The 13,740-nt window shown below is 44.9% G+C and overlaps 1 protein-coding gene across 1 annotated transcript; it reads left to right on the forward strand.

Annotated features, from left to right (window-relative positions):
* The first annotated feature begins 10,178 nt into the window (after nucleotides 1-10,178).
* On the forward strand, nucleotides 10,179-11,597 carry LOC123428517 (peroxidase 66-like). The gene has a single exon (XM_045112739.1). The coding sequence runs from the start codon at nucleotides 10,366-10,368 to the stop codon at nucleotides 11,416-11,418; it is 1,053 nt and encodes a 350-aa protein (XP_044968674.1). The 5' UTR covers nucleotides 10,179-10,365; the 3' UTR covers nucleotides 11,419-11,597.
* The last annotated feature ends 2,143 nt before the right edge of the window (nucleotides 11,598-13,740 follow it).

A 13,740-nucleotide genomic window follows, 5' to 3' on the forward strand; every position in this document is an offset into this window, starting at 1 on the left:
AAAGACAACATGTGATGATTTTAAAAATCAAGGGGCAAGTGTGAAAAGTAAAGTTACAATTTACAGCCAAGATTCACTAGTCAAGTATGAAACTCGTGTCGATACATCTTTGGGCATTGTAAGTTATCTAACATTGCAAGGTGAACCATTTCGTGGACATGATGAATCCAGTTCTTCTTTGAACAAGGGGAATTTTTTAGAGTTGCTTGATTGGGTCAAAGAAAGAATTCCAGAAGTGAAGGTTGCATTTGATGAGTTATGTCCTAAAAATGCCAAAATGACTTCCGGGACAATTCAAAAAGACCTTGTCAAACATTGTGCAAATGCAGTCATCAAAGTAATCAAAGAAGAGATGGGTGATTGCCTTTTCTCTGTTCTTATTGATGAGTGCCGTGATATATCGGTGAAAGAACAAATGGCCGTGGTTATCAGGTATGTATAATGTATTGAAGAATGTTAAGTGTCTATGTGTTTTTTCCTTCTGTTATATGTAGAGTAGGTTAACTAATTTTATGATTGTCTACTTCTACAGGTATTTGAGCAAAAAAGGAGAGACCATTGAAAGATTTTTGGCTATTAAGCATGTTCCAGACACAACATCTGTTTCTTTGAAGAAGGCATTGTTGGAGGTTTTTGCTAAACACGGTTTAGTTGTTGCAAGACTACGAGGGCAAGGATATGATGGGGCATCTAATATGAGAGGAGAATTCAATGGACTTCAGAAGTTAATTCGAGATGAGAACCCATATGCTTTCTATATCCACTGCTTTGCCCACCAACTGCAGTTGGTAGTTGTTGCTGTTTCGAGATGTTGCAAGGGTGTTGAGGATTTTTTTGAATATGTGACCATGATTGCCAATCTTAGTACTTCATCTTGCAAGAGGAAGGATAAATTGCTTGACAAGCAAAAGGAAATTCTTTTGGATAAGATTGAGAGAGGTGAGATGACCACAGGAAGAGGGAGAAATCAGGAAACATCCTTAGTCAGACCTGGAGACACAAGATGGGGATCTCATTACACAACCTTATCTCGCATTGAATCAATGTGGGATGCAGTCATAGAAGTTTTGGGCATTGTTGAGGATGATGTGCGTGTTCCATGTAGGGCAGGAGGTTTGGTTCATCAAATGGAAACTTTTAGCTTTGTGTTCATCCTGAAGATGATGTTAAAAATCCTTCGTATCACAAATGATTTATCTCTTCTATTGCAAAAAAAGATCAAAATGTTGTTCAGGTATGTGATGGATCATGTTAGATGTATGTAGTATGGTTCATATATTTAGTTCATGTCAGCATACATGCATCTAAAATTGTATTTATCTCATTTCAGGCAATGTCATTGGTTACGGATGTGAGAACACGTTTGATCAACTTCAGAAATGATGGTTGGCAGCCACTATTGGAAGATGCCAAAGCCTTTTGCACCAAAAACGACATTCCAATACCAAATATGGATGACATCTTTACAAAGTGGGGTAAATCAAGAAAAGGTGGACGAAACAATGTCACAGCTGATCATTTTTTTCGTGTGGACACCTTCTATGCTGCTATAGACTCCATCACCACAGAGTTCGATCATCGTTTTAATGAGGTATCTTCAGAGCTGCTCCAGAACTTCTCTTGTCTTGACCCAAGAAACTCCTTTTCTAGGTTCAACCGCATCAACTAGCTAGACTCACAGAGATATACCATGATGATTTCTCTGATTATGAACGTGAACATATAGAAGATAACCTTGATCTATTCATTATCCATATGAGAAGAATTGAAGACTTTAGATCTTGTCATGATATTGCAAGTCTAGCTAAAATGATGGTTGAACTTGAAAGGCATGTCATGTTTCCTACTGTTTATCGCCTCATTGAGTTGGCATTGTTACTACCGGTAGCGACAGCAACAGTTGAAAGGGCCTTCTCATCAATGAAAATCATCAAAACTGAGTTGCGCAGCAAGATGACAGATGGTTGGCTTAATGACTTGATGGTTTGTTATATTGAGCGAGAGATCTTCAAAAGTATTGATCTTGGTAAAATTAAGGAAGATTTTCAGAACGAGGGTAGGGCATTGCCATTACCTGGGTCTTCTAGACGTCCTTGAAAGCTTCATTATCGGTATGTTTTAGGTTGTTTTTCTATTGAAACATGTCTACATTTTTATTGTATTTGGTTTTCATTTGTAATGTGTATTGAGTCTTTCGATTTGCATTAAAAGAATTCTTTCCTTAAGACTTCGCCACATCTTAATTTTTTTTCGTCCTCCGCCTCTGTGTATATTCGTACGTAGTTTATAATGCAATATCTAAAAGGTCTTATATTTAGGAACGGAGGAAGTATTTATCCGTTCGTGCAATCACACTTTCAATTTTTCTTCTTCATACGTTCGATCACTTACACATAATTGATGAAGAAGAAGAGATAGAAAGAAAAGAATAAATAAATAAAGAAAGAAATGGTTCGAGATGGGATCACGTCCTATGTGACAGATTGACGGACGCTTTCGGACGCCTCCGCGAGCCCTTATATCCTCCCTATATTTAAGATGAATTTGAGGGTTTGCACACAAACCGAACATATAGGAACGATATGAGGGGTCTGATTGACTCACTTTTTCCTTTTTTTCTCTCCTGTCCGGTCATTGATCGAGCGCGTCCACGGACATATATGAGTGGTCATTTAAGGGGTCCGGAAATAGATGCTCTAAGAGCATCTCTAGCAGACCCCATAAAAACTGACCCTTAAATACGTGTATAAGAGACTTTGTAAAACGTTTTTATGGTGCGAAATTGCGTTGAACATAACACATTCCGTAAATGAAACTGTATTTCATGATAGCTCTTTTTTTTTTTCATTTTTTCCCCTTTTTTTCCTTCCGTCCCGGTGAGCCGTCTCCGGCCACGGCTTGCCTCGCCCTGGCGTCCCCGGCTCGCCCCGACGTCGTCCGCCTCGTGCTCCGCCTCGTCATGCATGCAGTGAAGGAGCCCTACGCCATACGCCCCCGATTGAGCTCGACAATGCCCGCCGCCGTGCTCACATTTCCCGTCGTGGCCTCGCGAGCTTCCTCACCCTGCCCCGCTCTTCTCTGGTGTCGCCCCGCCCTGATTCAGGCTGCGGATGGCCTGCTCCATCCTGCCTGTGGACGGCCTCGTCTCGGAAGTGGAGGTTGAGCTTGCCGCAATTCGGACCGGCGACGACAAATTTCGGCGTGCCGCGGCTTCTTCTGACATGCGACGACGGATTCCTATGGGTTTCACGTAGATTCCGGCCAGTTTCGCGGTAACGAGTTTGCTTCGACGAGGTTTGAACAGTTTACGGGTTCAACTGTATATTCTCTTCAAAACTGCATATATAATATTTTCGCGGATGAATTTACCGTGTCCCTTAAAAGGTTCACTGGTCGAACAAGTTTTACGGGATCTGCTTCGCGCCTTTTTTACGATCGAAATTATAAACAAAATGTTTTTTTACGGATTTGATCAGTCTATGCTCTAAAGATTACAGTGTGTTGTTGTGCTCCATTTGTATTTGCAAGACCAATCCGCGGCAGAAGATCAAGATAAGACTCAGGCAAATGAAAATGGAGCAAACCCGTTTCGAAAAAGAAAAAAAAAATGGACGACGACAGAAAACTGTACGAGTACTGACATGCATGGGCGTCGATATTCGTGACATGGCTGTCCTTACGCGCAGAAGCTACTGGCAATTAACTCTGGGAGCAGTAGCAAAACTGAAACTGTACGCTGGCCTTAAAACTGCTTTGACAGGTCCAATAAAAAAATCTCAGCCCGGCAAGCAAAACAACTGTCGTACCCACTCTACCACATGGCACGAGCTTGATCCAGCGAGCTGAGCTTCAACTCCTCGCACGTGCCGGCTGATCCAGGCCATCGATAGGTCGTGCCGGTCACGCTCACGGGCGCACCACGTCCCGTTCCAACATCTCCCTCCATCTCCGGCCGGCAACTTGCACCTACTCTGTCTCAGGATATAGTAGAAATATTATTCTAGGTATACATATACTCCGTAGTATGTATAGTGTAATATTATTGCATGATCACTTTCGGCGAATGAGTCGAGTGGCTGCCTCACGCCTCTGTGTCATGATCGGCCGCCACCTTCATTTTTTTCTGGTTTATATCCTCACACATGCGGAGCAGTGCTACTCGACCTGTTATCGCTCTCAATACATTAATTCACGGGCTGGAAATAGATATATTTTCCACAGACTTTTTTAGCGGGCTGGAAATAGCAGGTGTCTTCCAGTACGGCTTTGCACAAGCATCATACCAAAGTTGCGAGTGATTAAGCTTTCAAGAAGTGAAGGTGCGTGCATGTGTCGAGGTCCAAAATGTCATTGCCAGTTGCCCAACAAGTCAACAACTACATGACCTCTAATGGTACCCGGGGCCTAGATAGCAAAACCTGTGGGCGGGTACGTCGCTGTCGCCCTCACCGGGAAAGAAACAGATATCTGTCCTGTTTTTGACAAATCCTTATAGAGATTTAAACATCTTTCATCTCATATCATCTCCTATCCTTCCTGTGCCTTCCACCTACAGTACATACTACACACCGATTGATCATCTAGGAAAGGAAAAATCTCAAAACAAACTTTAAACTTATACAGAAAAGCTAAATCGAATCCTAAACTTACCATTCCTGAAATCAACATATCAAACTCTTTAATCCAATCTATTTTAAACCTTAAGAGCGTTTTCCAACGGGGATTGTCGACGTGGCAGGTTGAATCTCGGGATTGGAACTCCCCTGGGCCGACCCAACATGCGTGAATCGAGATTTTTTCTTCTTTTTCATTTTTTCTTTTTTTGATTTTATCACAATACACGACATATAAACAAAATAAATAGACTATTCTCGATTAACGACGCAACTTAGCCGGGGCACCATGTGCAAAGCGTTTTTTTATTTTTCATAATAACGCATGAAGTTATGAAAGTATAAAGAAAGAGAAAATCATATGAAGTAAATCCGGTGAATAATTTTGTGAAAACACAATCAATTTTAAAGTTCAGACACTTTTTGTTTTTTTAAGATGGGAGCAACTTTTTAAACAATGTAAAAAGTGTTATTTTAGTTTTTTCAAATGTTTATTATCATTTAAAAAATGTCCAACGTGTATTTAGTAAAACATTATTGTGTTTTCAAAAAAGATAAAAACACATATTATAGAAAAATGTACATAATATATTTGAAAAATATCAAGAGTGCATCAAAAAATGTTTCATGTGTGTGTTAAAAAGTTACTTTGTATACTGAGAAAAATAGACACGTACTCCCTTCGTTCCAAAATAAGTGTCTCAAGCTTAGTACAACTTTATACTAAAGTTAGTACAAAATTGAGACACTTAATTTGGGACGGAGGGAGTATGAAAAATGAAATCGGTAAACCTACAAAAAAAGAAAAGAAAAGAAAAGCAAAATATGAAAAAAATAAAAAAAATAACCAAAAGTGTAATGAAAAATAAAAACCCAAAAATACTAGTGAAAAAATAAAATATGACGAAGGAAAAAAGAAAGTCAAAGAAAACTGACAAGAAATAAACAAACTTAAAATAAATAAAAAACTATGAAAATCATTGCAAAACAAGGGCGTGGGCGAGTGGAAATTGGTCGGGCCAATTTGACTTGCCCCGTCAGCAAATCCCAGTGTAACACGTTCAAGGTTTATAATAGATCGGAATTTAAATATTTGATGTGTTAATTTCAGAGATTATAAGCTTAATGTTTGATTTAGTTTTCTTGTACATCTTTAGTGTTTGTTTTGGACATTTTTCATCTAGAAAATGCATAAAATGCATGGATCATGGCCGCCACGCCGCGTGCACGGTGTTCAGAGCAGCCACGCGCATGCACGTGAGGCGGCGTGCATGTGGCACCAAACATTTCCCGTCCTCTCCAGCAACTTGCACAGCTACGTTTGACTGGGGCACACCTTCTACAAAGAGGTAATAGCACTGGGGATACTAGAACTTGCACCCAATGTGATGGTTTGATCCTAAAAGTAGCAAAGTGCACCTATTTCATCCTAGAACTTGCACCTCTTGTGTAATTTTAGTCCACAGCCACTCACAGCGCACCAAGTGGACAGAGTGGGGCAGTCTTGGTTGTTTTGCAAATTAGCCCTTCCCTTTTGTCAGTTATTAGTGTGTTGTTGTTATCTGAGAAACACCTGCATTTAATAAACCTAGTAACTACTGTTGGAACGACGGGAGCAGTGTCTCTTTCTCCCTCGTGCGGTCGGTGCTTCCTCTCTGTTCTATCGTTCTTCTCCCTCGTGCAGTCGGTGCTTCCTCTCTGTTCTTTCCCTCTGCCTCCTCGCGCGCGGCAGCTTATCTTCGGGTCATGGCGTCGCCGGAGTTCTTCGGTGGCCGGGAACCGCCTGCGTCGACACACCTCGTCTGGCCGCACTCTGTGTACCCCCCAGATTATGGTAGGTCTCTTCTCCCTCGTTATCTCCTCACTCTTTGGTTTGTTGCTGTTAGGTCTCTTCTCCCTCTTTAGTACATCTGATTCATGCTATTCTCTGGTGAGAAGAAGAGTTGGTGTGTAACATATGTTGTACATCTGATTATGGATTTAGGTTAGGGTATTTAGGCAGGCGGCTGTTCTTGTGTTGTTGTTTGTTTCATTTTTTGTTAGATCTGGTGAGAAGAAGAGTTGTTGTGTTGTTGTGTAACATTTGTTGTTCTGTGTTTTATTTAGGTTAGGGTATTTAGGCAGGCAGCTCTAGTTTTAACTGAATTTTGCCCTGTTTGGATGCAGTGTGTGATTCATTAATGGGAAAAAGTGTTTGCACTCCTTTTTTCACACTGAAAATTGAGCATGGTGGCATTTTCTTAGGAGCAGTAAGTGAACTTGAGTATTACAACTCTTCTGTGGTGGTGCTGGACTATTTAGATAATGGCAACTTCAGTTATGCATTACTAGAAGAGCACCTAAACTGGTTGGGATATCCTAAGAATCAGCACATCATCTACTGGTGCTTGCCTGACAAGAAAATATGTGATGGCCTTTACAGGTGATGAGGATCTGCAGCAAGTGATCAGAGCTAATGCTAATCATAAAGTTCTTGTAATAATGGTTGACCATTCAGATTTCATCATTAATTTCAGGCAAGATTTGATATTGAAGGAGCCATCATTTGAAAGCCCTGTTAGAGTGGCCAACTGTTCTGTTGATGCAAGCAATTCAGGCACCATCATTTGTTTGAATGTTGATAATCCAATTTCAGAGGTTGCAGAAGCTAGCACAGACGCCATGACCCGAAGATAAGCTGCCGCGCGCGAGGAAGCAGAGGGAAAGAACAGAGAGGAAGCACCGACCGCACGAGGGAGAAGAACGATAGAACAGAGAGGAAGCACCGACCGCACGAGGGAGAAAGAGACACTGCTCCCGTCGTTCCAACAGTAGTTACTAGGTTTATTAAATGCAGGTGTTTCTCAGATAGCAACAACACACTAATAACTGACAAAGGGAAGGGCTAATTTGCAAAACAACCAAGACTACCCCACCCTATCCACTTGGCGCGCTGTGAGTGGCTGTGGACTAAAATTGCACAAGAGGTGCAAGTTCTAGGATGAAATAGGTGCACTTTGCTACTTTTAGAATCAAACCATCACATTGGGTGCAAGTTCTAGTATCCCCAGTGCTATTACCTCTTATACAAAGTTGCTCATTTTAAAGTGTTTTGTTTTAAAATGTGTACAAATACAAAGGAAATTCTAAAAATTAAGTGGGGTCCTAGGCCCCCACTCCGTTGTACTGGGTCCCCCCTGCGTAGCTGTATGATTCTAGTTTTAAAATATTGTACTGCCATCACTTTGGCCGCCTCACGCTCATACGCATGTCATGATCGACTTGACTAGCCTCACACATGCGCAGTAGTTGTACTATTCCACCTGTCATCGCTGTCAAGACGTCCAAATTTATTGACAAAATTGACGGATTGATGGGAGGCGCAGTGTTTAATTGCTTGATGCGACAAAGTTTTCAAAGACTTTTCTCGCGGGGAGCAGTAACCAGTAGGTGCTCTGCTCTTGCATTGTGAGAGCATCTACAAGCGCTCGCTTCCGGTATATATGTCCGGTCAGTCCGTCATGCAAAAACATAAACTGATTTCCTTTTTTAGTTTTTTTATATTTCAAGCATTTATAATTGGATGCGTCAAATGATTCCTTATATGGCTGGGGACACATTCTATCAGTGATCTAAGAGCATCTCCAACAGCAGCCTAAAAAATCGGCGCCCAATAAAAATTTTAACGCGTTACTGTAGCAGTTTTGAAACGCGGGGACCGGAGCATTTCCAACAAGCGCGCGCTAGTGCGGCGCCCAATCCAGTCCGATCCAGCGGTCCCATTTGCAGCCGCTCAGAGTTTGCTGCGCGCGCAAGCCGGCGCACCAAATATGCTGCGAGCGGTAGCGTTTTTAAGCGCGTGCACAAAAGTTTTTAGCGCGCGCAGCGTTTTGCAGCTTCTGCTGGAGCAGTCCGGCGCCCAAAAAACGAATTTTTTAACGCGCGGAGCAGTTTTTGGACGCCTGTTGGAGATGCTCTAATAGAAGAGAATGAAAAAAGTAATTCATCCGACTCCTTATATCATGCACACACGCTGGGATGTCCATAAATCCTTATATTTATTTTAAATATGTGGAGGATATTAGAGCTCACGGATGCATCCGAATGTATCCGATCAGTCCGCCACATAAGACGCAGCTCCAGACTGGACCATATTTTATTTTTATTTTTTTCTTTCTATCATTTTCTCTTTACCAATCACGTGCAAGACATATGAGGAAGAAAATAAAAAATATGGTTGCACAATCGGGCAAATGAAGGACATATCCCAATCACTGATCGGCCGTGTCCACTAACATTTAGTGGGTCATATTTGCAATGTCCGGCTATAAATGCTCTTACTCTTCATCAATCACGTGCAAATGACTGAACGTTTTAAAAAAATAAGACTACACGAACGGATAAATAACGATATGTTTGATCACTGACCGAACACGTTCGCAGACTTTTAAAGAGTCATATTTGTTATGTACGGTTATAGATGCTCTGATAACATGGGAATTAAGATGTTTTCTTTTCCACATGATATCTTAGTCATCTTACTAGCTTCATGAAGTAGGTTGATCAAACTTAATTGGTGTACTAAGAGCAACTTTAATGAAGCGATGCATTTTGTCCATGTTCGTCTGTTTAGTTTCGCGCGGATAAAATTAATGGCCCAACGCGCGGATTAATTGCGAAAATGCGTCTGCGTCGATCCATTTTCGATTTAAATTTGGGATTGGAAAGGGTCGACAGACGCACCCGCCCTTGTGTGTTCGCATGTGGCCGGCCTGACCCATTTATCACACAGCTATCCAATCAACTATGTATGCTTATTTAATTCGCTTGATCATCCCTACCCACCTGGCTTCTATTATTATATTGTCACAATGGTACTGACCATTTGTTTTTCGTTGAATGCATGTATTGATTCATTTAAAAAACAAATAGGAATAGACTGCGGAAGACTCAAACCAATGAAAGGCGGCTAAAATCACCGTCCTTTTGGGGTATGTTTTGTTCTAATTTGATGCCATGACAAATTGCGAATCATAACAGTTCGTAGGCGGTGTACTGTGCGTAAGGATATAACAAGTTAATGCTCAGTTGCTCACCACGTGATCGCCCGTGCCTGTGCCGCGCGCTCTGCATGTGATCCAGAGCTTGCTGCGACTAACTTTCTTCCCTTTTCTTCCGTGTAGAAAACCATTCAACGAATATCCATTTCTCAGCCTAAGCTCATGTGTTCCGGGTGAAATAAATCATCAAAAATAAAAAATATTTCATAGAAAAAAAGTCTATGATAGATAATTAGATATTGGTGTGTGAGGTCTGCTTTAAGTTTCAATTTATTTGAATATACGAGTAGCTCAGTAAACCTTTTTACAGACCTAATTTATTTTATCGAGAGCTATTCAAATGTTTAAATGGAAAATTTCCAAGCACATCTTATGCATCAAATAATTTATCATGCAAAAACAATTTTGATTTTCGAATATTTTTGTATATTTTTATTAAATTTTACTTTAAAGCCATTGTAGACGAACCTGGACAACGAATCGCTGCTCTCGATCGAGGATTTCTATATTACACAGACACATGGACTGAAGGGAGTAGTTGGTGCGTGATCTAAGCCAAGATTGGTGCCGCTGTTTCTACGCTCTGCATCTCACCCGGTTTTGTTGATTGGTTCCCGTTATAAATGACGCCCACTACTTGACGTGAGGACGCCACAAGCCCCCTCACTCAAGCTAGCTTCAGCTCAAGCTCGAGCTTCACTTGAGCACAAAAAATGGCGAGCAGCTCTGTAGCAGCACTGGCCGTCGTCCTGGCCACCGCGGCCACGCTGCTTCTCTCCCCGGCCACGTCCCTGCCCGTCTTCACCGGCGACGACGGCGCCTCCCCTGGCTTCCACTCGGCGTCGTGCCCGCAGCTGGACGGCATCGTGTGGTCGTCCGTGGAGGCGGCGCTGCGGCAGGACGTGGCGGTGGCGGCGGGCATGCTCCGCCTCTACTTCCACGACTGCTTCCCGCAGGGCTGCGACGCCTCCATCCTCCTCAACGACACCGCCGCCCGCGAGACGGCGCTGGGCCCCAACCTCACCATCCAGCCGCGCGCCATGCAGCTCATCGAGTCCATCCGCGCCAGGGCGCACGCCGTCTGCGGGCCCGTCGTCTCCTGCGCCGACATCACCCTGCTCGCCACCCGCGACATCATCGTCATCTCCGGCGGGCCCTGGTTCAACGTGCCGCAGGGCAACCTCGACAGCCTGGCCCCCGCGGCGCAGGAGAAGGTGTTCGAGCTCCCGGCGCCGGACACGGCAAGCGTGGCCACGCTCGTGACCTCCTTCGCCACCAGGGGCCTCGGCGACGTCGCCGACCTCGTGGCGCTCTCCGGCGCGCACACCATCGGGCGGTCGCAGTGCGGCAGCTTCGTCGACCGGTCCCAGCGCGCCGACGACACCTTCTCGAGGAAGCTGGCGGCCAACTGCAGCAAGCACCCGGACCGGCTGCAGAACCTGGACGTGATCACCCCGGACCTGTTCGACAACGCGTACTTCAAGGCTCTCGGGTTCAACCAGGGCGTGTTCACCTCCGACATGGCGCTGGTCAAGAACAAGACCACGGCGCCCATCGTGAAGCGGTTCGCGGAGAGCAAGGAGGCCTTCTTCGGGCAGTTCGCCAGGTCCATGGAGAAGCTCGCCAGGGTGCCCAAGCCGGCGGGCAACGTGGGCGAGATCCGCCGCTTCAGCTGCTTCAGGCCCAACGCCCAGCGCGCCGACGCTGCCGTGGACGACGCCGCCGGTGAGGAGGAGGAGGAGGAGGGCTTCGCCGCCTCCGCCTGATCTGACCTGATGGCTCGGTCAAGTACGTAGTACGCGCGTGCGTCAGGTCGTCGTCGGCAAGCAGGCTAGCTGCCCGTGCGTTGTGCTAGCGTGCATGGCCATGTTTGAGTTCTCGGCTTGCTTCTTTTTTCTGAGTGCAATGTTCGTGTAGCAATAAAGAGACGGAGCTTTTGATCGTCGTTGCATCTGATCTTGGTGAACACCTATGTACGTGTGTGGGAGGGTAAATACGAGAAACGAAAAGGTGGTGGGTCGAGCATGACAGAGAATGATAGATAGGGGCCTGAGGTAAGTTTTCTTCAAAGTGTGCTCATAATCATATGCCCATGGTTTCATTCATGCACTTGACCGTGAGGCAGCCACTTGATCAGAGTATGAGACTCGATCGCTGAAAGTAGCTAGACCCGGAAAGTACGATGCAAGTTGATGCCTGGTGACTGTCCGGCATAAACACCGTGGGCGTCGTGGCCATTCCTGCCCACGACCACGGTCTATGTCCTGGATAATAATATACTCCATCTCTTCCTAAATATAAGACCTTTTAGAGATTCCACTATAAATTACATATGGATGTATATAGACATACTTTAGACTGTAGGTTCATTCATTTTACTTCGTATGTAGTCTATAGTAAAATCTCTAAAATATCTTATACTCCCTCTGTACCATAATACTTGTTATTGGGGAGAACTAGTCTAGTTCTCCTCAACAACAAGTATTTAGGAACGGAGGGAGTATTAACAGAGTACGTGGGTGGCACGTGCAAGGAGGAGGACTGAGAGCATCGGCTGGCTGGCTGTCCGATCCTACAAAATTGATGGGAACGCATCTCTCGAACTGACCTAAACATTTGAATTGACCGACAACTCTCGTTTTCAACCTAAATATAAGGTAGATATTATATACGAGGAGCGTCCGGACACGCCTGTCTGGCCCACTGCCCACACTGGTCCGCATTGACCCCACATATGTTCGTTTTTATCCGTTGATCGGACCAAACCCTAACCACTTCAAACCACTCCGCTTCGCTCCCATCCGCCACCAAGCTCACCTCCGACAATCCCAGGCCTTTTCCGGCACAGCCTCCAGCGGATCCGACTTCGACCAGTTCGGATCCGTCGAATGGGGGTCGCCCCGTGCGGAGTGAAGGAGGCAATGACGGTTCGCATTGCACTCCGCCGCTCGTGCGAATACCGCGCTCGACCAACGAGAGGATCTGTCCGTCGTGACTCCATGACGTCTGCTCAAAGGACGGTCGGTTCCTTTCGGGCGGGATTATCCATTTCCAGGCGGGCGGATCCATCGACCGGACCCGCGGACTTCAAGACCCATCGAGAACGGGCTGCCCGTCGTGGGAAGGAGATGATAAGGAACGCCGAGGCCTATCTCGTGAAGGAAATGACGAAGACGGAGGTGGCTGATGTGGCGGCACGGGCGGCCGCAGAGGAGGAAGCCATCCGCGCCTGCATTTTAAAGAAACCGCAGCGGCGGTTCGTGAAATGGCCGGATTGCCATCGGAGGAGGAGAAGGAGGTGAGCGGCGGGGAGGAGAGCTCTGGCGACGAGGAGATCCGGCTCAATCCGTACTATGCCTTCGATCAGTACGGACGACAAGGACACCGAAAAAGATAAGGACAGTTGTGAATGATCTCCATCATAGTCAAGTATGCCAAAATTTAATAGTCCAATGACATGTTTAGTAATGACGGAGTAGCCGGACGGCGTATGTGTACCTAGTAGTTTAATGAGTTATACAGATTTAAAATATTAGATTTGTTGTGTCTTAATATAAACTACATTATTTAAGATGTGAACACTCAGCGTCCGCAAACGCGCTCAGACGCGTCGAGGACGTTTGAGGTTTGAGGAGTCCGGCTCTAATGCTCTGATCTGCGGCTCAGCTCTTGCCTGGATCATCAGCTCGATCGTGTCGTGTGCCGTGGTGCATGGGATGGAGTTCAAAGATGTTTCGTTGGACTTGTCAACAACAGGAGGGCAGATATGGATATATTTGTTCTCTTTTCTAGGGTGATGGGTCCATGGGAGGGCAGAAGCCCAGCATACAGTACTTGTAATAACTAGGTTCCGTAGCTGCTGGGCGACAGCACAATAATATCAAGGATCTGGTCGCCCGTCGCGTGCATATGCATGCACCTTCGAGTCAAGTTACTCACGAACAAATTTAAGTGATGCATGCTACACCATTAGTTAGGCTGGTCATAGTGGGGAGTAACATAGTAGTAACATCACACATTACAATGCAAATTTGCTTATGTGGCAGTGAGTTAATGAGGAGAGAGGTGCTTGTGGTAACTAGCTATGT

Source organism: Hordeum vulgare, chromosome 2H (assembly GCF_904849725.1).
Source record: "Hordeum vulgare subsp. vulgare chromosome 2H, MorexV3_pseudomolecules_assembly, whole genome shotgun sequence".
In the NCBI taxonomy this organism is placed as follows: domain Eukaryota; kingdom Viridiplantae; phylum Streptophyta; class Magnoliopsida; order Poales; family Poaceae; genus Hordeum; species Hordeum vulgare.